This window comes from Carassius auratus, chromosome 7 (assembly GCF_003368295.1).
Source record: "Carassius auratus strain Wakin chromosome 7, ASM336829v1, whole genome shotgun sequence".
NCBI classification, from domain to species: domain Eukaryota; kingdom Metazoa; phylum Chordata; class Actinopteri; order Cypriniformes; family Cyprinidae; genus Carassius; species Carassius auratus.
Window position 1 is genome coordinate 21,747,433 of NC_039249.1, and position 21,985 is coordinate 21,769,417.

Here is a 21,985-nt window from a genome sequence, read left to right on the forward strand (position 1 = left end):
AAGGATCCCATGAGAGTCACAGAGAGAGAGATTGTCAAAGAGCACTATAAACCATAATCATTCAAGTCCATCTTTTGAAGTTATGATGGGTGGTTATTCCCGCAGGTGAGCATCTACACTGTGTGAATGTCAAATCTGCATATCAGCTCTGCTGTAGAAAGATACTTGAAAATCCAGGTGTAATAGAGGACAAGTGATGCCTCTCCACAGTGGGTTCTCTGGATAGCATGCTGCACTGAATTATGATCATCGCGGAGTCAGTATCCAGTGTTGAATTCTCTTGTGATTTGTAAATTAACACGTACAGAGCATAGCAGTCATATAATCTCTCAGGGGCTATTTACACCACAAAACGGAAAGCTTTTTATGTATTTTGGCTGTTCATTTACATGACAATGGCGTTTTGGAGGCCAGAAAATAAACTTTTGAAAACGGGTTTCAGAGTTGGTGAAAAAGATTCCATTATTGCCTTAGTGTAAACAAAACGGGTATTTTTGTGATTACAGTGATGTCAAGCGAGTGCACATTACACATTTGTGAAGAGTTTCTATACAAAGTGACATCAACTACTGGTCTGGCATGCATAATACAGTGTTTTAAGTTGTTTTCATGGATCCATGTGAACAGGCATCGTTTGACAACACTGTTGTCTGTATGTGATAAACACAAAGATAAAATGGTTCCATTTTTAGTAAATCATTGTTGTGTAAACGTACCCTTAGACACCACGATGGCGAAATAAACCCATCAAAATCCACAAATACTAGAACAATCCAATTCCTGCTCAAAGCCATTACGCCACATTTCCCTATTATCTGCTCCTGGAGTTTAACAGATGTACTTTTTCCCTCTTTGCTGTTTATGATATGTTAGTCAGCAAGGGGCTGTTTTTCAGTGGGGAAGAGTGGGGCCTGATTGGTTAGGTGGAGGCGTAGTGTTAGCACGGTATGCTAAACCTATTAACCGCCTTACAGGAAGAAAAAAAATCTTCTTTATGCTGTGCCGAAGCCCTTCATATGGCAGAGAGAACCATATTTCTCTGACTTGCAGCTTGTCTCCATTTGGAATCATTCCAAACTGGCAGGATGGAATGCAGAAAAACAAAGGAGGAAGAAAAAAAAATGAGGGGGTGGGGGGAATTGGTTAAAAACCTTACGGGCTACTTAAATTCAGTTGAGGACAGTCGGGACCATTGAAATTCTGACCAAAACCCTAGTGCATTGATCTCAATTTCCAGCCCGGCTTGGGTAAACAGCACAATGTGTGCCTACAAATCAAGTAATTAACACTTTAAAAAGCAACTGGAGCTGAGAATGAATAAGGTCATGTCAAATCTATAATGGAACGAAACTGTGAGAGGAGGAAAAAGATTGTTTGGTTCCCTTTGGCCTCGCCGAGCGCAGCCATGCAGGCAGATGAGGAAGTCCGAATGAAGGGAGTTAATATGAGTTTCACAGTCATGATCATTGATTATGTAGACTGTGTTCTTTACTGCTGTCAGACAATGCTAGTAAATGCAACACATGGGAACACAATTGGTAGAAACCTTGGCATATGTATGAAATATATACATATAACAAACTCTAAGCTACTACACGGGGAAAGCCGGAACATGAATAAATAAAGCCGGAACATGAATAAATACATATCTATAATCACAGGACAAGAATACTGAAGTGCCAACCATCAAAATAAGTTTTAAAAATACATGAGGTTCAGCAGAGGAGGAAGGGCAGAGTATAATATTTATGCGAAAAAATAAATAAATAAATAAAAAAACTGGGCTGATGCATTAATTGAAGCATCCTATTGAAACAAATTTTTCAAAGAAAACCAACAATCGGTGTCGACCGAGAGAGACATTATCATTCAACACAACTGAGTAATTAACTGTGCTTTTGCAGTTAAACTGTTCATTAAAACTGTTAAGTTCACCAGTAGTGGTGCTGATTAACTCATTCTTAACCTTGTGCGGTGTTCGGGCACTTTTGACCCAAAGATTTTACATTTTGAAATATAAAAAAATCATAGCTTCATTGGAATGGTACGAAACTTGGTGACTTTTATGGCACTTGGTATGTGAACACAAAAAAAATTGAGGGCATGATTCGAAAAAGTTAAATGCTCATAAAAAAAAAAAAAAAAAAAAAAAAAAAAAAAAAAAATAGTCACACTCATGGTCTTCGGTCAGAAATGAATGACCTCAAGAAATAAATGCACACAAAATTATACACACTCAACACTGCTTCCAGCCACAATATCTAAACATTCTTAAATCAAGAAGTATTTTTTAGACAAGTACATATTTTATATATTTATTTATTTTCATTAAAAAAACGATAAAATTAAGTGGGATTTTGCTTGAAACAAGCAAAATAATCTGTCAACGGGGTTAAAAAAAAAAAATGTGTTTTCTGTTTGAAATCAGATTATTTTGCTTACCACATTGGCAGATTATGTTGCTTGTTTCAAGCAAAAGCTCACTTATATTAAACTTTTTTTTCTTTTTTTATTAAAACAAGACAATTATTTTGACTTGTCTAGAAAATCCTCCTTGATTTAAGAACTTTTTGATATTATAGATGGAAACAAGAGAAGTTTTTGTGCAGTTATATGAATTGGTATGGCTATAACCATACAGCCAAAATGAGTCAGGAAACTGAAATGAGAGGTTGAAATCAGATCAGACCCAAAAGGATTAAGCTCTGATAAAGCATTCATGTTTATTTTTGTTACATTTTTATAGAATTTTAATGTTTTGAATAGCAAAATGTTTTCTGTGTTCAGTTTTGACTGTAGTAATAATAATTAAAAAACTGACACTTCAAAACATTTAGTAAAATCACTTGGTAAATCGACATTTAAAGGAAAATAAATGAATAAATGAATAAATAAATAAATACATCTTGGCAAAAAGTAGTCTTTGAGAATGCGTTAATATACATTTGAATCCACAACCTAATTAAAGTAAACAATTATGTATAAAAACATTTTTTTTTAAATTGCATAAATATTAATTATTACCTTAAAATTCTCTCTCTCTCAAAAAAAAAAAAAAAAAAAAAAAAAAAAATCAATTTAAAAAAAAATATATTAGATTGATTTTACTGAATGTAAATTTCACTTTTAACTGCAAAGACCATGAGTGTGATTCACAAATAAAGACTTCACAAGGGTTTTAATGCAACTCCCATTCCTCAGCATAGCGACACCAATAAAGCACTGGTATTGTGACAATTATTATTAGTTACCAATATTAGATATAGGTCTACAAAATAACATAGGTGAACCAATTAGACAAAAACAAAAAAATTCATTTCAAACCAGGTTGGTAACATTATGAAGGTGAATATGTGATGTTTTGTTTTTAAGAGCATGTGCTGAAGATAGATACCTAGTAGGGCCATAAAGCAGATGCATATGGCAAAGAGGGAGCTGAAACTGAGGCCCACGTCGTCTTGGTAGACGGCCAGCGTCACCTCGCAGTGCAGGCCACGGTAGCCCTCAGGACAGTGGCATGTGAATTTGGAGGGAGACTGTGCCACACAAGTGCCCCTGTGACATGGGCGGCTGGCACAGAGCGTGTACACACAGAATTTCCCAGTGGAGTTTGCCTTGACCATGTGACCTGGTGGACACCTGTGAATGAAGAACACAGAGAGAAAAGCATGAATCAAATTGTGAGTAACTGATGACAACATAACCCAAATGATTAAAGTTAGTTGTTTCTTTAATTAATGGTAAAGTGTGCATTCATTTACAATATTTCCTCTGGTGGAAGTATTTGAAAAACCTGTTTAGAAACCATTTAAAACTAAACATTATTTTGTGCTGCTATTGGTGGAGAAATTAGAGGACACTGTTTTAAAGGGGGGAAAAAACTAGGAAAAAATTAAAAACTAATATTAAACTTGGGGGGGGTTATTTTATTTAGAGTTTTGTTTGGTGTTGCTAGTGGTGCAAACTAAACATGTCTACACAATGTTTGTAAATGCGAACCTGCTCACGGTGAGCTGGTACATTTAAAACCCTGCATGAATAAAACAAGCCTGAGATCACACGCTGAATTTTTCTTTGCCCGGGAGATCAGTGCAGAAACTGAAAGCACTGAAAGAATTCAAAATTTGTCTGAATATGTGACTAAAAATCTTGACATTCTCTCTAAAAATCTCAATGGAAAACACACATGCACACAGTGCGGAAATCCAATGTGACCGGCACCGAGCATGCTTATAAAACTATCGGCAAGTCAGAGGCAATTCCTGTAGAAAAACAACATACAATCATAGACACAATCAATACACAGCAGCTGCACAGCTTTCACTGCTAGAGAGGAAAGTGGATAGGTCCTGGGTGAAGAGCAGCCCACATATATCATATCTGCCTATGACTGAGGCGCATTGACACACAAACCCAGAGACAAAGTGCATAGGCTTGGCTAAGTGCAGTGCCCTACTGCGTGTGTCTTACATTGAGCAGATTGTTATTAAAACTAACCTATTCACCTCTTTCTTTCTTTTCTTTTTTACAGTATGAAGATGTGTACATTTTTCATGTTTCTTCCTTATTTAGTACTGTCCTTCAGAAGCTACATAACAATTAACATGTTTAGCATTAGACACTAAGTTCAATTTGGAGGGTGAAAACTTTGTATTTCTTCTTGCACATAAGTGAATGTTGAAACCTTTGGTAACAGTTGCAGTTCCTCGGTTATCGTCAGTGTGAAAAGATGAATTTCAAAATCACAGTAAATGCTGGAAAGGGTTCAAATATGCCAGAGATGCAGGACCTGGATGACTTTTTTCTGAAGAACAGTGTGCAGTTTAACTGTTCAGGACAAACAGAGGACTCGAGAATAACCATCACAAAAAAAAAGGTAAACTTTTCAACACGGTCATTTTTATACATTCAGTTATTATTTTGTCTAATTGGCTATTTGTACACATCTATTAGGCAAAATATCTTATTCATGCATTTTGTATGATCCATATTTTTAAGGTTAATTAAATAATTAGCATTCTGCAAGGTGGATGTAAACTTTCAACCACAACTGTGTGTATTTGTGTACCTGCATTCATGGATTCTCCACAGGTCCACACAGGTAAAGGGGGGGCTACATTGGTTTTTCCGGCAGGAGTCAGAGGAACAACCCAGAGACACACCTTGAGAACTGACCAATGACACCCCCTCTCTGGCCTGACCATCCAGAGGAATAAACCGCCCATTGAGTCTCAGGTCCCGCATACAGCCTGTGCCAATAAGGAAAAACAAAACAAAAGCCAACGTTTCATATTACAGTACAAATATAGCACAAAGTGTGAATCCTCCTCTTACACCTACATAACATACACTTGCTTCTTCACACACACGCACAAACGGAGCTCAACATGATCCACTCATATTCTGAGCTTTTAAGAAAAGTGCTTTTAGAGTCCATTTAATAAACACACTAAGTGTGTGCCTCAGGCTAACCAGCACAGGGAACTATTCCACCTCCTCTTCTCTCTCATGTCACATGTCATTGTCTCCATTCCCTTCCATAGTCAGTTTTTATGCTAGCTCTACTTCCCCTCTACACTGAAGGTGCATTTGAGGCTATTATGAATTAATCGTTCCTATTAATTTTTCATTATTGCCAATACAATAGTGTGTAATCATGACAGATGCTGTATGAATTAGCTGATAAAGCTGTACAGTGGTCTGCTTGATGTACGCATGTGCTGACTAAAGTCCTTTCTCTGACTCTGATTGAATTAGTGGTAAAACGGCAGTCTACTTCACAGTGATATAACTCAGTGATTGGATTTTTCTGGCCATGGGACGCAGCATTTTTGTTAGCTTGAAATGTCATGCTACAGTTTATTGGAGTTGTCCACATCTCACCATGCACACTTTGACATATTGACTCCATTTCATTTATTGCAACCAATTAATCTATTGCGAGACGCTCTGGACAGACTGCTAATCAACTCAGAGATGCCAGCCAATGGGAATTAACAAACAGGGAGCTGTATTTGGTGCTGCTTTGAAAGTACAACTTAGCATGCATATTAGCCAGTTCCATCATTTGTGCCAGGTTTGATTTTTCTTAATGTAGACACAAGAGAACAAGGTAAAACAGAAATCAGACAAAGTGTTTGGATCTAGAATAGAATTTCCTAACCTTTTTTTTCTTCAGCAATGTGTTTTTTTAAAACTCATACTTCATTTAGCATTAGCATCAATATTAGGAAAAAGGCTAAAAACAATTGCACAAGCAGGTGAAGACGGTCTCAACAAGCAGTTTCTTCTCACTTTAATGAGACACCTGAGCTTGTTTGTCGTTAGCGAGTTATGACAGGTCTGGAGGCAATTGTGCATCTGTTGTTGTATTGTTTTGAAGAAAACAGACGAAAAAGAGATTATTTGTGATTCATTATTTTAATTTTCTCACACCCCTGTTGTTTTAATTGTACATTACTTAGAATTTCTCTTTTGAACGACAGTGTATAGTACAATATGGACTGGAAATACGATTTCCAGAGATCTGCATTGTGTGTCATTGGAGAGTTGAGCTTCCGGAGCACACCTGTACCTTACCTTGGAAGCTCTTGTTGTGTCCTGAGGGGAATGAGTTGCCCAGCATCACTACAGCGGGATCAATAACAATCTCCCGACTGTGACCCGGTGATCCTGTGACCTCTCGCCGTCCTCCCCCGCCATCCAGGCGCAGCGTCAACTCATTGTCATGCCGATCTAAGTGAATGTCATGCCACTCTCCATTGTCTAAACGATAAGAGGGCATTGTCAAGTTGAAGTCCCCATCACCGAGGTTGTAGAAGACACTTAACAGACCCTGATAGATCTGAGAAAGTGGGACATAAAGAGAGAGAGAGAATGGTTTCAGTTAATAAACTCAATTAGAATTTTGTATATTATCTGAGGAATCTGTCGAAAATAGTGTCGGAGACAAAGAACAATTGTGAAATTATGAAAAAAGTGGTACTGAAGTATAAAGGGAGGCTCAGTATGGAATGAGAAAGACCCAACGGGAACTTGAAGACATCAGACTAGGGCAGGATCTGATAAAATGACAGGGCACTAACAGAATTAAACATATCAGCCCTTTAATCAGAGACATTGGGAGCAGGGAATTCAATATGGTGTCAGTGAGGTTTGCCCCTATACTCTTATGTTGCCTCACTGACTCTCTAGTGGTCAGCTGTGAGCCTTTCTTTTACTCTCTCTTTCCCTTTGTGAGCTCTTCTTAAATTGATTGCTTCTTATAAATCAAATGTTTCTAAGGAAAGCTGTATTATTTATGAGGTTTTGTAGGATCAAAATTGTGTAACATCAAAGTACGATATAAAAGCCTGCAATTTCATGCTTTGAATCATCCAATATCCAGCAAGCCCCTTTCAACAGTCTAATAACAATAATTCAACTGGGGTTTTACTTACAAGCATGTGGGCACTAGTCATAACGCCACACCTGGAGAAAAACATACCAGGTTTGACAATGAGAGCGGCTCATTGTCAAACCAAATGAGAGTGGCTGGCCGATCTCCTGAAGAAAGCCCCATCCTTCATTTTAATTTCAGAGTCTTTCTGCTTGTGTCCCAGAGAGCATAATTTGCCAGCCTCCATTTTGGATGCTGGCTTTGTGGTGATGTAAAAAGCAGGACTAATCAATGATTCAAAAGGCACTGAGACTCTCTCACATTTCAGCAACAATTGTAAACAGTTTACACAAACACGGTTGACCTCTGTGAACTTTGCGCCTTCCTCCTCTCCCACAACCTACTCAGTTTCACCTGTGGTACAGCTCATGAGAATAATTTCAAACCGGATTGTTAGAGTATTTCAAGGCTTTGCTATGCTGGGTAGGTATTAAAACCTGAAGGCGTACTAATTAACAAGAACATTAACTTTAGCACTCCATGGAAAATATTTGGGCTTTTTCCTCATCCTCTAAGATTTATCCCATAAATGCTGACTCTCGTCCCTACTTGGTGTGCAACATTTCTCCATGCCGCACATCCCCACCCAATGATCCAGAAACCAATGTCATCATCTGGAGCAGCAGGTGAAGCCATCTGCCCAGTTGCATGTTTAAGAATTAAAAGGCATTTAATCATGCATCATTGGATCTTAAGTGCATAGCGCTGAGTATGCCTGGGTTTCCAAATCACCTTTTCATATTTTGTTATGCATAAAAAATCTGAGACATCGTCAATCAGTGTCATGACAAGATCTTGGGAAGCATTAAATAAAACCTTTTTTGGCAATATTCTATAAAGAGATCAAACACCTGGTATTAAATCAGAAGTGTTTTCTCTGAGGAGGAATGGGAGGCAGTGGCTCAAAACAGAAAATAAATAAATAATTAAAAGGGACATCAGATGCAAAATCCACTTTTGCATGGTGTTTGAAGATAAATGTGTGTTGGCAGTGTGTGCACATATCCACCCTATAATGATAGAAATCCACTCAGTGCTTTATTTTTAATCCCCACAAATAATAAGCACTTTCTGAGAGCAAGCTGTTCACAGATTTTTGGAAAAGTGACATAAGTTTGCCTATGCCCCTCCCAGGACTATTGATGGACACTGCCATTTTAGCATAGAGCCGCCCTGAGTGAGCTGTCATCAGTCTCCCATTGTTTTGACATGGAGCAGGTGTAGACAAGAATGTCTCTTAAGCGACTGCCATGTTTTGTTGTTGGATGTAGTAATGCACATAGCAGTCGTCATTTACTACTGACATCTGATCTGCTGAAGACGCAGGTGATTACTTTTGTTTTTGAAGGGAATGTGTCCCTCCGATCTACCTAGTCTCAGCCTCAGGAGTTTCAAAAGTATGTGCAATTTTTAAGTTTGCGGCATAGAATCTTTAAAATACGTCTGAGAGTTTTACACATAGATATGTATAGATGCATCATTCAACATACTGTAGGTTCTCAAAGAGCCATTGAGCCATTCTATGCAGGTTTTTGGCATCTTTCAATTATTCAGTGATTAATATGGTGAATGGTGTCAAGTTGACCGTGACAATATGGCGGACGGCTTACGTATAGTGGCCCATAGAAACAGTCGCGAAAGAGACATCTATGTATATATATGGTTTTACACACCGGTCTGTCATTGTGGTGATATTTCCACGCCTCGAAACGTGCTGCTGAAACAAAACGAACTGTGACTGGTTGTTTGACATGTCAGTCAAAAAGCCTAATGGGTGGGCCTTGGCCAATGAAAGCTGCCATGGATTCCAGACCTTCAGCCATCAGTCTGAAGCTCTGGCTATGCAAGACTACGATCTCCCTAATTGTGTTTATGTTCGCACTTATCTTTTTAATGAATCGTTGCAAATCGCCTTTCCTAATAATGTGCTAGTTTGCAAGTTCTACGGAAGAGAGGGGCGGGGTGAGCAGAGATCATTAGCATTTAAATGGACATGCTCTAAAACAGATCAATGTGAACAGAGCTGGTTTTGACAGGGTAAAAGGGTGTTGTTTTACACGACCATAGAGAAATGTTAACCAAAGTATGATATAGACATTTCATGAAGACTCTAAAGATTCACTCTAAAGATTCACTAATAATACTACTTAAGGACTACTACTAAAAAAAATGTATACATATATATTTCTTATTTTAATTAAGTGGGGATGGAGGATTCGCCGACGCTAAAGTGCCCTTGGACCGCGATTTCTACCGAGGGGGAAGGACCATGATTTCTACTGAGGGGTTGTTGTTGGTGATTACTTTCTTTTTCAGGACATTTCAAACAGTCAATTTCTTTATGCCCAGTTTTTGATATGGCTCTAATTTAGTTATTTTTCTCTTTTTTTATCATCCACATTGCTTGCTCACTCCTCAACTTCATCATGTGTATTTTTTATTTTTTTTATGTCTTCATCAAATGCAAGACTCAGAACGCAGAAGCACTGTATATAAATGATATGACACATCGCTGCTTTAATATCTGATATTCATGCATCAGGACACAGCTGATGATGATTTCTTGACTCCACAGCAAACAGAGAAATTTTGTCTTTACTGTCCCAATACTTACGGCGGGCACTGTATTTATATTTATGAGGTAACCTTATTTTAAAAGTGATAATTCTATACCTGGGAAAGTCATGTAAATTAACAAACACACACACACACACACACACACACACACACACATATATATATATATATATATATATACATTAAATTCTTAACAAAAGTCATGTAAATCAATTGGCTGGAGTCGTAATCTTGCGGAGCATTCACAACTCCTGGAATGGTTAAATGTAATTATTATAGCTGAAGTCAAAACAATTGAGAACCACTGTTTTAGAGGTCTATAATTTGGTTTTATATTTCAGATAGTCTCAAATAATGTATTCAGATGTTTTCTGTGAGTTGTCTATCATCAAAACCTTCAAAACACAACTACATAATGACCACATTGCAACTGAAGGATATTACCTGAATATGATTTAACTTTTGGCTCTGTATTATGTATCTCACCAAGTTTAAATCGCTTCTGTATATTTAAAAGCAGAATTTATCTGGGCTGCTTATAGGGTTGTTTTCTAGTTTCATGGTTAATATTACCAGATAAAACCAACTCAATACATCTGTCAGTAAGCACAACAAGTTCTGAGTGAGAATTACATTAATTCAAAGAAAAAAAACAGACTACACTTATATTCGGCTGCCGCTAATGGACCTGTGGCTAAGTCTCTTGAGAAGAAATAAGATGATCACACTATCATTTCCTCCTCATCCGCTGATGATAAGAACACCTTGCTGAAAATGTCTCGGTGAGATGATGCGTCATAATCAGACACAACAGGTAATGCTAAATGGGTATTGGCACATCGCATCAATTAGCATTATTGGTAAGGTAATTGAGAGGAGCACAGCAGGAGATTAAGTTTTAATCTTTCGCACATGGCACAAAGGCAGCATCAGTTTCTGCACCACTGCGAAGCTTTGCAAGAATCACAATAAAAGCAGGTAATGAAATCTGTAACCTGCCACATTAGGGGATATAAAATCTCTTCTAGCCTGTCTCACAGACATGTCTAATTCATGCCACAGATAAATCATCCACGATTTAAATGGGAGAGATAGAAAAACAGAGGAAAATGAGAGGAGCGAAAGAGAGATGCAGAGAAACAAAGCAGCAATCAGCAACCCGACTGCATAATTTTAAAGCAGGTGTTGAAAAAACCTTGAAAAAATGAGACAGCCTTGGAGTGAGAGGGTAGATGGCATGCATTCTGCAAGTGTATCAGCCGAATCGGGAGACGCATACTAATGCCTCTATGATTAAACACAAACCCGTTGCTCCATTCAAATTCTCACATTGCACCGCTGTTGCAACAACGTTCTCGGAGTCTGGCAGATGGGCTGCTATTACAGAGCACATCAAGAACAAATAATCTTTATATGCCGGCGGTCAACACTGCTCATTTGTTGTAAGGACATTTCATGGGCATAAATTTGTAGGGAAACAGAGGAAACATTTAATACATTCATTACAAAAAATCACTTCGGAGGGTGTTGGCAGGATGCCAAGTTAATGTTATCCAAGTTAATGTTCATTTATAAATATAATACCGTTCAAAGTTAATACGTGTTTTTTTTTCTTATATTACTGTTATTTTTATTCATAGCAGCGTGCATTCAAAAGTTTGAGCTGTCAGTTCATCAAAAGAAAGCACAACCAGTTTCAACATTTTTTATAATAATAAAAATAAAAATAAAATGTTTCTTGATCAACAAATCTGCACATTGGAACAATTTCTGAAGGATCATATGACACTGAAGACTGGAGTAATGGCTGTTGCTATATTAAAATAGAATTTTGATTTTATTAATTATATATATATATATAGATGCATCTAATATATACAAAGTAAATTCAAGCAAATTCACCCAGCAACAATAAATATTTTCCCCCACTTCTTTTCATTACTAGATTAATAATCACAATATAACTTTTTACAAATTTTAGATAAATTTTATCATTGCTGTTATAAATGAAAGAAAGTTGTAGCCTATGTATTACTTTTTTTTTTTTTACATCTAAACATAAGCATTTAAATAAGAAAAAACAAACAGTAAAATGTAAAAATCACTTAAGTATGTTCATTACAAATAAATTACTAAAAGCAAAACTTGGCAATATGTACAAAAGCAGATTTTATTTGGTTAACATTAATGTGACAGACAACTGATATAAAGATGTAAGGTAATGAACAGATCCTAGGCCTTGTGTTCACTGCCAGTTAAATGAGCCCCATTTCCGATTTTTTGCTCATATGTGACACAGATCTGATCTGTTCTATGACAGTGTAAATAAAAAAAAATAAAAAATAAAAAAAACGCATGAATTTGGATATTTTGAGATTGGTCTCAGGCCTCATTCATATGTGGAAATAAATCGGATATCAATCAGATATGTGCCAGTGCGACTGTCGTGTAAACAGGCAGATAGGATTTTCTGAGGCATTGTGTTCTGTATGTCATTAAAACTGCCACAATTTAGTACTTCTTCATGGTTTAATGACATCATGTGTGACCCGTGCTGGCAAAATGAGTGTAAATTCGCACAGGTTATATTACAGGCAAAAAAATGAATAAAACACCCGATCATCTGAAATGATCTTTATTTGTAAATTTTCTGAGAGGATTACCTTTTCTCCGCTAGCTTCTCACACTGACTATCATCTGAAGTGCATGCATATAACGGCACTTCTGACAGCGCGTGATCCCAATAAATGCACACATACAGTATGCAGAGTTACAGTATTTCAGTATTCACTAACTATCCGTTCTGTCTTAAGTGAACGCTTGGGGAACTGTTGGGGGAAAGTTCTGATGTGTAAATTACATTAGATCCGTGCATTACAGTAGGCTATGGAACAACGAGTATCATGTATCAATGTTAATCCAACAGCAAAAGAAAAGAGGGATTCACTCGCTGCACCTCACTGAACTGCTTTTGTACTGCAGTTTTAATAATCAATTTATTTGTAATAAGTACACTAAAGTTATTTTTACATTTGACAATTTGTTTTTCGTACATGAATGCTTTAGTTCAGATATAAAATGATAAAGTTAATTAATTATTTGTTTCTAGGCTATTTGTTCTACTGTTTTTTTAAACAGTAGAACAAATAGATAAAATAAAAAAATAGCTGTATTGTGATTATTACTATAGTAATTAATAATAAGAAAAGATGGAGGGCTTCACTCTATCGACTTCAAATGGCTGTCATTTTTTGTCCGATTACAACGATTCTGTGTATATTTACTGGGACGTCTTTATGCGGGCACTTCAGATGTCAATCGACATGAGAAGCGAGCAGAATAAAGGTACTCCTCTCAGAGAATTTACAAATAAAGAGACTTTTAAATGTTGAACTACTATTTGGAGCATTGGGATCGCTAGGCGAGGACTTTTTGTGAAAAATGTATGTTTCCCTTTTTTTTGACTTGCAGCTCAAAATTAGACTGCACATTACGACTCATTTTGCCAATCACATATTTTATATGTATCATGGACTAACAGTTATAATACATAAGAAATATTACTTTCAACACACTTTACCATTAAGAGGTTTTTCGTTTGTTATATGTGAGTATTTGGAAAGAACATAGTTATTTCAAAAAAATAACTTAATAATAATAAGAAGGAGGGCTTTGTGCATATGCATTTGCTATATTCAAAGGAAGTGAAAAGCATTAGAGAGAAAAGAGAGATGGTTCAAGAGCACTAACCTCCAGTTTGAGATATTCATTCTGTTCTTTGGACAGCAGGCTGAGGATAGAGCTGCTATGTTTGCGTGTCCGGACCAGGACCTGAACTTGCGTGTGTCTGGCCGGGAGCGTGAAGGCCAGCTGAAAGTGTATGTGACTCCTTCCATCAAAAGAATACTCTGGGACCTCTGTGAAACACAAATGTGTTCTTCAGATGCAGTCCTTAAAAAAGGATGCATAAACAGTGAAAAATGCACTTGGAGAATATCACAGGATGTTCCAGTCATGTTACATAAAGCAGCTCTACAAATTCATAACACTTCTGAATGCGATTTGTGCCAAGATTTGGTTTGTGTGAAAAGCCTGGGTGCTAACACTATCCCTCCTACACAGAGCAATTCAAAGATATTTGCTGCCCCACTGAAAAGCCTTCACACACACACACACACACACAGAGAGAGACAGTTTTCACATCCATTCCGTCATTCTCTTTAGCAATGACTTATTTTCGAAGATAAAGCTATCTTCGATGACTCAGTCTCTCTCACATTCCACAGACAAGGCTTGAAAACTTTTGGACAACTGCTGAGTAATTACCCTTTTCACACTGATGTCCGCTGTACCCAGGTATGCACTGACAGCTGAAGGAACCCCACTCTCCGTGGCAGCGTCCCCGAGTCCCGCAGGAAGGAAAGCCCATGGTCACACAGCTATTGTCCGTCATCACACATCCCGGGGCACTGCCAGAGGAGTCAGCTGGTGAACCGAGGTCATAAAACTGAGAGAGAATCAAAGTGAGGGTTACAGACTAACACTGAGAGCAGCAGAAAAATAAATAAATAAATAAAAGAATAAGCTAGTATAAATAAGGCAGAAAATAATGGTCAGATAGGCCAAACTGGGAGGCCTTGAAAAGATAAGAGATGAAAAGAGAAAGAAGGTTTTATCGTATTTGTGCATTCACCTTTAATCCAGCCTACCATAATGAATATTATCATGCTGTGCAGGCCACAGCCACTTAAAAAAGCTGGCCTACAGAGCTCTGTATTAACAGAATGGGGAAACCTTGAGGCCTTAAATTCTCTTCACAACAGAACAACCACGCACCATATTAGATCAATTTTTCCTTTCATCTGATGACTCCCATTTATTCATGCCCACTCTTCCTAATAGCCTGTTTCTGAAGTGGTTGCAGCATGAGTTTGACCCTGTGCAGAAACCGGTTGCACCTTGTACAGACAGATAGCACGGCTGATTTACTAGCACAGCTAAATAAGCAAAGGGACTGCACTAATTCCACTGAACTGCTGTTTGTCACTATTATTTCATATTAGACAGGTTGGTTTATTGTCATTTATTTCCTAACAACGGAAGGAGTCAAATACAGTGTCTCCTGAGCCACAGTTTGGAAACACTGAACCTCTAACACTTCCCATCCGTCACCTGGCCATCGGATTAAATTAATAACTCCGAGAGAACAATAAATACAGACAATTTACAATAAAACCACTGATCAATAGTGAAATTCAGCAATATTATATTTCTGAAAAGTTGCAATTGTTATTGTTTTAAATATATTACAATAGAAAACAGGGTAACACCTTAGTATATTGAGGGACCAATCATCACTATTAACTAGTTGTTTATTAGCATTCCTATTTTTAACATATTGGCTGTTTATTAGCACTTATAAAGCACATATTCTGCATTACCATACAATACATTCCTAATCCTACCCAATACCTACCTAACTAACCTTAATAATCATCAAAGTATGAGTTTATTTTGGCAAAATTCATAGTTTGTTAATAGAAAGAATTGGACTGAAAAATTGACTGAAAAAAAAGTTGTTTTCATTTGTCATATTTAATTATAATGTTTTTACTACATTTTTGATTAAATTAAGGTAGATTTGGTAAGCCTAAGAGATTCTTTGAAAATACAATGAAATACAGACAATTTGCAATCAAATTATTCATCAGTAGTAGCATTCAACAGTCCTATCTATGGATAATGATAGTAATCCATGGTAAGTCTACAACTAACTACATCAAGCACTGCTTGAAAACTAGTCATGCCCATTTTCATCTCTCTAAAAAAAGAAAAGTAATCTCTTCATATCTATATTTCGAATTAATTTATTTGGCAAAGAGTCATGCATTGAGCATGTACAGCCAGCAGGTCATTGTCGCAAAACCATTTCAATACACATATTTCATCATTTGCAGTATTAATGAGATAATTACCAGCTGCCTGTACATTATCTCTGGAAACTCTCCTACTTGAACTGCTGAATGTGAGTTTTCTACATGAATTGAATTGTGTTTTGTATTGTTAGTTGTAAAGCCATCCTGCACAGACTAATGAATGTAAGAACTGCTTGAAACCACCTCCTCTACACTGCTGTAATGCTTTGTGACTCGCTGATTTAGTTCATGAATCTGACTGACCCAAAACTTTTGACAAAACATTGCTTTGTTGTGTCTATGCTGTTTTATAACAATGCCCTAAACTGTTTTGATTTCAATCAGGAAATCAAGAAAAGCTTGATAAAAGCAAAGGAGAACTGGATTGAAGGATGGTGCCAGGTCATTGATGATAGCCTGAAGAATAACATCATAACAGAAAGCACACAAGCTGGTGAAAGACCTGATCAACAAAAATCAAGGGTGAACACCAACCTTAACAGGACATCCTAAAGAGATGGACTGAGTACTGCTTAGAGCTGTATGGCTATGAAACCACAGGAGATCCAGAGGAACGGAATATCCCCCAGCAACCAACAATGACAACTACCCCATCCTTCACACAGAAGTGGAAGCAGCAATGAAATTGCTTATGAAGGGGAAGTTAGCGGAAGTGGATAACGTCCATGCGGCGCTCATGCAAGCAGGGGAGATGCCGTGATAAGTGCCCTACTGAATATCTGCAACAAGATTTGGCAGACAGGAGAATGGGCTAAACCATGGATCCAGTCTCTCATCATCCTCTTCTCTAAGAAAGGCAGTCTACAACTTTGCCAGAATTGTTGTACCATCAGTCTTATAAGCCACCCAAGCAAGGTCAAGCTAAAGATCCTACTGAATCAATTGAAGCTGCAAGCGGACAAGATCACTGCTGAAGAACAAGTGGACTTTAGACAAGGATGGAGCACAACAGAGCAGATATTTAACCTTAGGATAATATGTGAAAAAGATACCTACAACATCAACAATACCTTTATCACATCTTTGTGGACTTCAAAAAGGCATTTGACAGAGTATGGCATGCAGCACTATGGGCCACCATGAGGCAGTACAACATCAATGCCATCCTGATAAAAAAAAAACAAAAACAAAAAAAAAAAAACTTTTTGATAAGGCCACCAGTGCAGTTTACATAAACAGCAAAATAGGGGACTGGTTCAGAACTACAGTTGGAGTAAGACAAGGTTGCTTGCTCTCCCCTACACTCTTCAACATCTTTTTAAACGAATGATGGCTGATGCATTGGAAGACAATGAGGGGACAGGACAATAACAAACTTACATGTTGTCGATGACATAGTTGGCCTGGCAGGGAAGGAAGAAGAGCTGGCTAACTTGGTGGAGCACCTGGACAAGATCTCTACATCCGATGGTATGCAGATCAATGCAGATAAGACTAAACTGATGACTACCAACACCACTGGCTTCAACACTGACATCAGCATTGGTGGCGAGAAGCTAGACAATGTAAACTATATTAAATACCTGGGAGATATCGTCACAAATGAAGGGTCCAAACCTGAGATACACGCCAGGATCACAAAAACCAAAGTGGCGCTGACTAAATTAAAGACCATCTTGAGTGACAGGAACATAGCCCTCATCTCAAAGAGCAGACGGAGGTGCTCCCTAGACAGGTCCATATTTATATATGCCTGTTTGACTTTGACACTACCAGCTGAACTGGAAAGGAAAGTTCAGGTCATGGAGGTGAGATGCTTCAGAAAACTGCTTGGCATCTCCTACAGTGATCACATCTCCAGTGAAGAAGTACGTGACAGAATTTGGCGAACCACTGGGCCATATGATGACCTCCTGAGAGTGGTGAAAAAACGGAAGATGAGGTGGTACCGCCATTCAGTAAGGTCATCAGGACTTGCGAAGACATTCATGCAGGGCACAGTGCCAAGAGGGAGGAAGAGAGGGAGCAGAGAAAGAGATGGGAAAACAACATTCAGGAGTGGACAGGCCTGACGCTGGGCGAGACCTTGAGAAAAGCTGAGAAGAGGGAGGAATGGAAGGTTGCCAGAGCATCTGTGGCCCCCCAACGGTCAGCCAGACTAAGGGTGAAGAAAGACTCTTTCAAAGTGGTGGCAGCTATGATTTTGTAATAAGGAACATTTTGTAAAACCCATTGTGACCATTACTATCATCGTTTGTTGAGAAATACAACTTGATTTTCTTGTACTAGTGTGAATTTTCCATAGTTATTGCTTTCTCATAGTTATTTCACTGTATTTTTTTTTTACATCTCTTACATCTGAAAGGTTGATCTTTTCAGTGTAAGGTTAATAGTTGTTTGGTTTATTCTCTTCCTTAAGTCTTGTTTTAATAAAGGATTGTACTTTTTTTTCATTTATGATTCCACGGCTTATGCAAACCTGTGTGACCTTTTAAGTAATGTACTTTAGTTGTCTACATGTACCTCCCAGAGTGGCTCTGTAAATGGCATAATATCCTTAAATCTTAAAACCACTTTTCCATTCACCCCATAACACTATGTACTTGCCACCAAAAAGCCTACTCAGAATTCTCACAGGTCAACAACAGGGAGAGAGCAAAAGGAAGTAAACTGTTTGAATAAAAGAAAGTGGGCAGAAGAGAGTCTAAAATAGCAATTCTACCTCTGTCCTTCCTCCGTTAACAGGCTATGACCTGCTTTCCAGGCAAGCCCCAGTAGCCTGAGTGAACACTTCTGTGCTGTTTCTTTGTGCTTGGCGACCATTGGTTAAGTGTTTTAGATTCAAGAAGAGTCATGATGTTACAATGAGAAACAAACAGTCACCCACTGTAATAAACCGACATAACTTAGGTGAGATCACAGATCGGCTTCAGACTATGGCCAGCGCCACGGTCGATTATACCTCACTTCAAAAACACTTCATGGAAAGTGAAAGTGTGACCTAGGCAGTACACATCTTACAATCAAATCTCCTTCAGCAGCTAAATAATTAAAAGTGCATATACTGACATAACTATGCTGGGACATGTATTAGCAATATCTATGGCTGGTATGTTTGTGCCCTGGGCTGACTAAATGAGTCACAATCAGTAAAAAAAAAAAAAAAAATTTCTATTTTCAAATTGTCAATTATAAGATCTTGTTTTGTTGGAATCTGATGAAAAATGACTGAACTAAATGTGTTTGAAGTTGACTGAGTCAGCAAACTCAATTTTGAGAAAAATCAAGTTAAAGTTTTCTGAATGCTCCAAAGCAAAATCTCCTAGCAACATTTTATATTTCCCTTCAGTTCTTTTCTTAACAATAATTACTATGTTCATATTCACAAGAGTTTCTTTGTTAATATAAAATATTCTCAATTTAATTTTATCTTAATAATAGCTAATAATGCATTACCTTTTTCATTTTACATCTAAACAAAAGCATTCAAGTAAGAAAAACAAATAATCAAATCTAAAACTCCCTTAAATGTGTTTGCTACAAACACAATGTTAAAAAAAAAACAACAACTACAAAAGCAATTCAATCAAGAGCAGTGAGTGATTGCCTCTTTTCCTTTATTGTTGGATCAACATTAATACAAAAGACGGTCTATATTACTAGACCTACTATAATATACGGATCTAATATAATTTTACACCTCAGATGTTTTTCCTCAACAGCTCCCCAAATGCTCACTTAAGAGATAACAGGTTATGTTTCGCATGAATACTTAAAAACGGTAATATTTATCTGGATTGCATGCTGCCAGAAGCATCTTTGATGCAGGCGAGAAGGGAGCGGAGAAAATGTACTCCCCTCAGAAAAAGTACAAATAAAGATAATGGTGTTTAATTACTATTTTGGAGCATTGGAATCACTAGTCGAGGGCTTAATGAACATATTTTTGTGGAAAAACTAAAATTCAATGAAAATCAATTTATTAAAAAAAAATTGTGTGTAGCTTAAAATTAAGCTGCATGCATTCTGACTCATTTTGCCAGCACGGGTCACATTTGTTATAAAAACACTCAAAACTGACATTGGACACAACCCTAAAAAGTCGTGACATGTTTTCTTTTTTTTCCTCATGTCTTTGCTCATCTTAAATGGTACAGGATAAAAAGACCTACTGATATGCATTTGCTCACCTTGCTGTCCACAACGAGGTTTCGGATACAGCCAGTGAAGTGCTTGTGTTGTAGCTGAGGGTAGATATATGGCAGGTTCTCATTCACTCCTCCTAGCTGAAGCACCTGTGTCATGTTCAGATGCCTGGAAGCGTATTAAAGGATGTTATTACACTAGCAACATTTGCTTCTATATATGCTATGGAGAGGTCATTTTTCACCAGAGATTAACTCTGATAATTCATTTGACCTTTTAGATTGAGACCTTTGTATAATTGTAAATGTTTCAAGACATTATCGAGTCAGTAACTGGCAGGAGGCTCATATGTATAGTGAGAAAGAGTAAGTAATGATTGTTTCATTGACTTGTCCTCGGTGACCTGCTATCAAGGCGGAAGAATGATTTGTTTAGCACTCAAATTTTAATGGTTCATCAGGGCCATATTTTTTAACACTTTAAAAAGTTATGCATTGGTGTTAAAAGAGAAGTAAATTAAGTGATTTACTTGTCCATATTTGGTGTGATGCCACTAACTTCACAGGAAGTGTGGTCTTCAGTAGTTAGCCAGCTGCCCACTCCTTCCATCTCCATGATAGTAGCTCCTGCACAGCGGTCAAGTGTAAAACGAACCTCCTGAAGAAGAAATGTGGGTGAAAAAGAACCTTTATTACCACAAAAATTTAGGAATTCGACTTACATGAAAAACCATTTATTGGCAGCAAATTAACCATCATGTTCTGAGACTGTTAATGTACACTTTTTAAGTAAACCTCTTATTTCCCCTTCTGATCCATGTAATATATTACTCTGGTCAAAACCTTGTTGCTACATATTATTCAAGTGGGATCTCATAACTTTCTCAGAAGGGTGACTGGTATCCATTCTGTTAACGTTATTTCTGTTTGGGTTCAATTTGACCACAGCAAAAACACTGCTGAAGAATAGAATAAAAGAAATCAATTGGTAGAAGAGGTAGAGTGTGTGCTGAAAAATATAGAATCTAAAAATTCATTGGACTGATTCATGCTTTACAACTGGGTGCTCGGATACACTAAATAGTTATATATATATATATATATATATATATATATATATATATATATATATATATATATATATATATATATATATATTTTTTTTTTTTTTTTTTTTTTTTTTTTTTAAGTTCTATGTTAGGTACATATTTCAAGATTCGTCCTTGGGTCAATATGACCCCATACAAAGATGAGCTTTGTTACTCTAAATAAAAAAAACAATCTTTTTGGGTTGTTTTTTGACATAGTGCTGGGTCAGTCAACCAATTGAACATTTTTTCATTTTAAATAATAAAATGTACTCTGAAATCTGAACCGTTCATATACAATATTTTTTGGCAAGTCAATGGCAAGTCAGTCTTTTACAATGATAAAATACTTGTAAACATTCAGTAAACTTTTTAAGATGTGACAGGAGCAGCCAATGGGAAGTGGGAGAAATAATTTGTATCGACAATAAAAAATTACCCATCAGCTGAGTTACAGAAAAACAGGGTAAAAATAATAAAATATTAAAGGGGTCATATGATGCTTTTTTAAAGATCTTTATTTTGTTTATTTGGTGTACCAGAATATGTTGACATGCTTTAATGTTCAAAAACCACATTCTTTTTCAAATACTGTATATTATTGTAGGTCCTCTATGCCCTGCCTCTCTCAAACACGTAGTTTTCTATAAAATCCCTTCTTCAGACAAGCACAGTCTGCTCTGATTGGTCAACTGACCCAAGGCATTGTGATTGGCTGAACACTGCAAGCATTAATCGGAAACGCCCCTTTCCATAATCGCAAGTTTCATCTTTCAAAATAAATGTAAAGACAGTTAATAATGTCCTTAGTTTTTCCATCAGTTCAAGTCTGAAAGGGGAACAGAGTCACGTGACAGACAC

The 21,985-nt window shown here is 37.2% G+C and overlaps 1 protein-coding gene across 3 annotated transcripts in view; it reads right to left on the reverse strand.

Moving 5' to 3' along the window:
• LOC113106222 (neural-cadherin) overlaps nt 1-21,985 on the reverse strand; it is a 300,806-nt gene that overhangs the window by 8,662 nt on the left and 270,159 nt on the right. For all 3 annotated transcript variants that reach the window (XM_026267912.1, XM_026267913.1, XM_026267914.1), the window contains 7 exons: nt 20,567-20,694; nt 20,082-20,205; nt 14,342-14,522; nt 13,766-13,932; nt 6,580-6,844; nt 5,069-5,249; nt 3,395-3,639 (listed from right to left, as the gene is read on the reverse strand). In XM_026267912.1, coding sequence (XP_026123697.1) covers nt 3,395-3,639; nt 5,069-5,249; nt 6,580-6,844; nt 13,766-13,932; nt 14,342-14,522; nt 20,082-20,205; nt 20,567-20,694 — 1,291 coding nt within the window. The remainder of the gene's footprint in view (nt 1-3,394; nt 3,640-5,068; nt 5,250-6,579; nt 6,845-13,765; nt 13,933-14,341; nt 14,523-20,081; nt 20,206-20,566; nt 20,695-21,985) is intronic.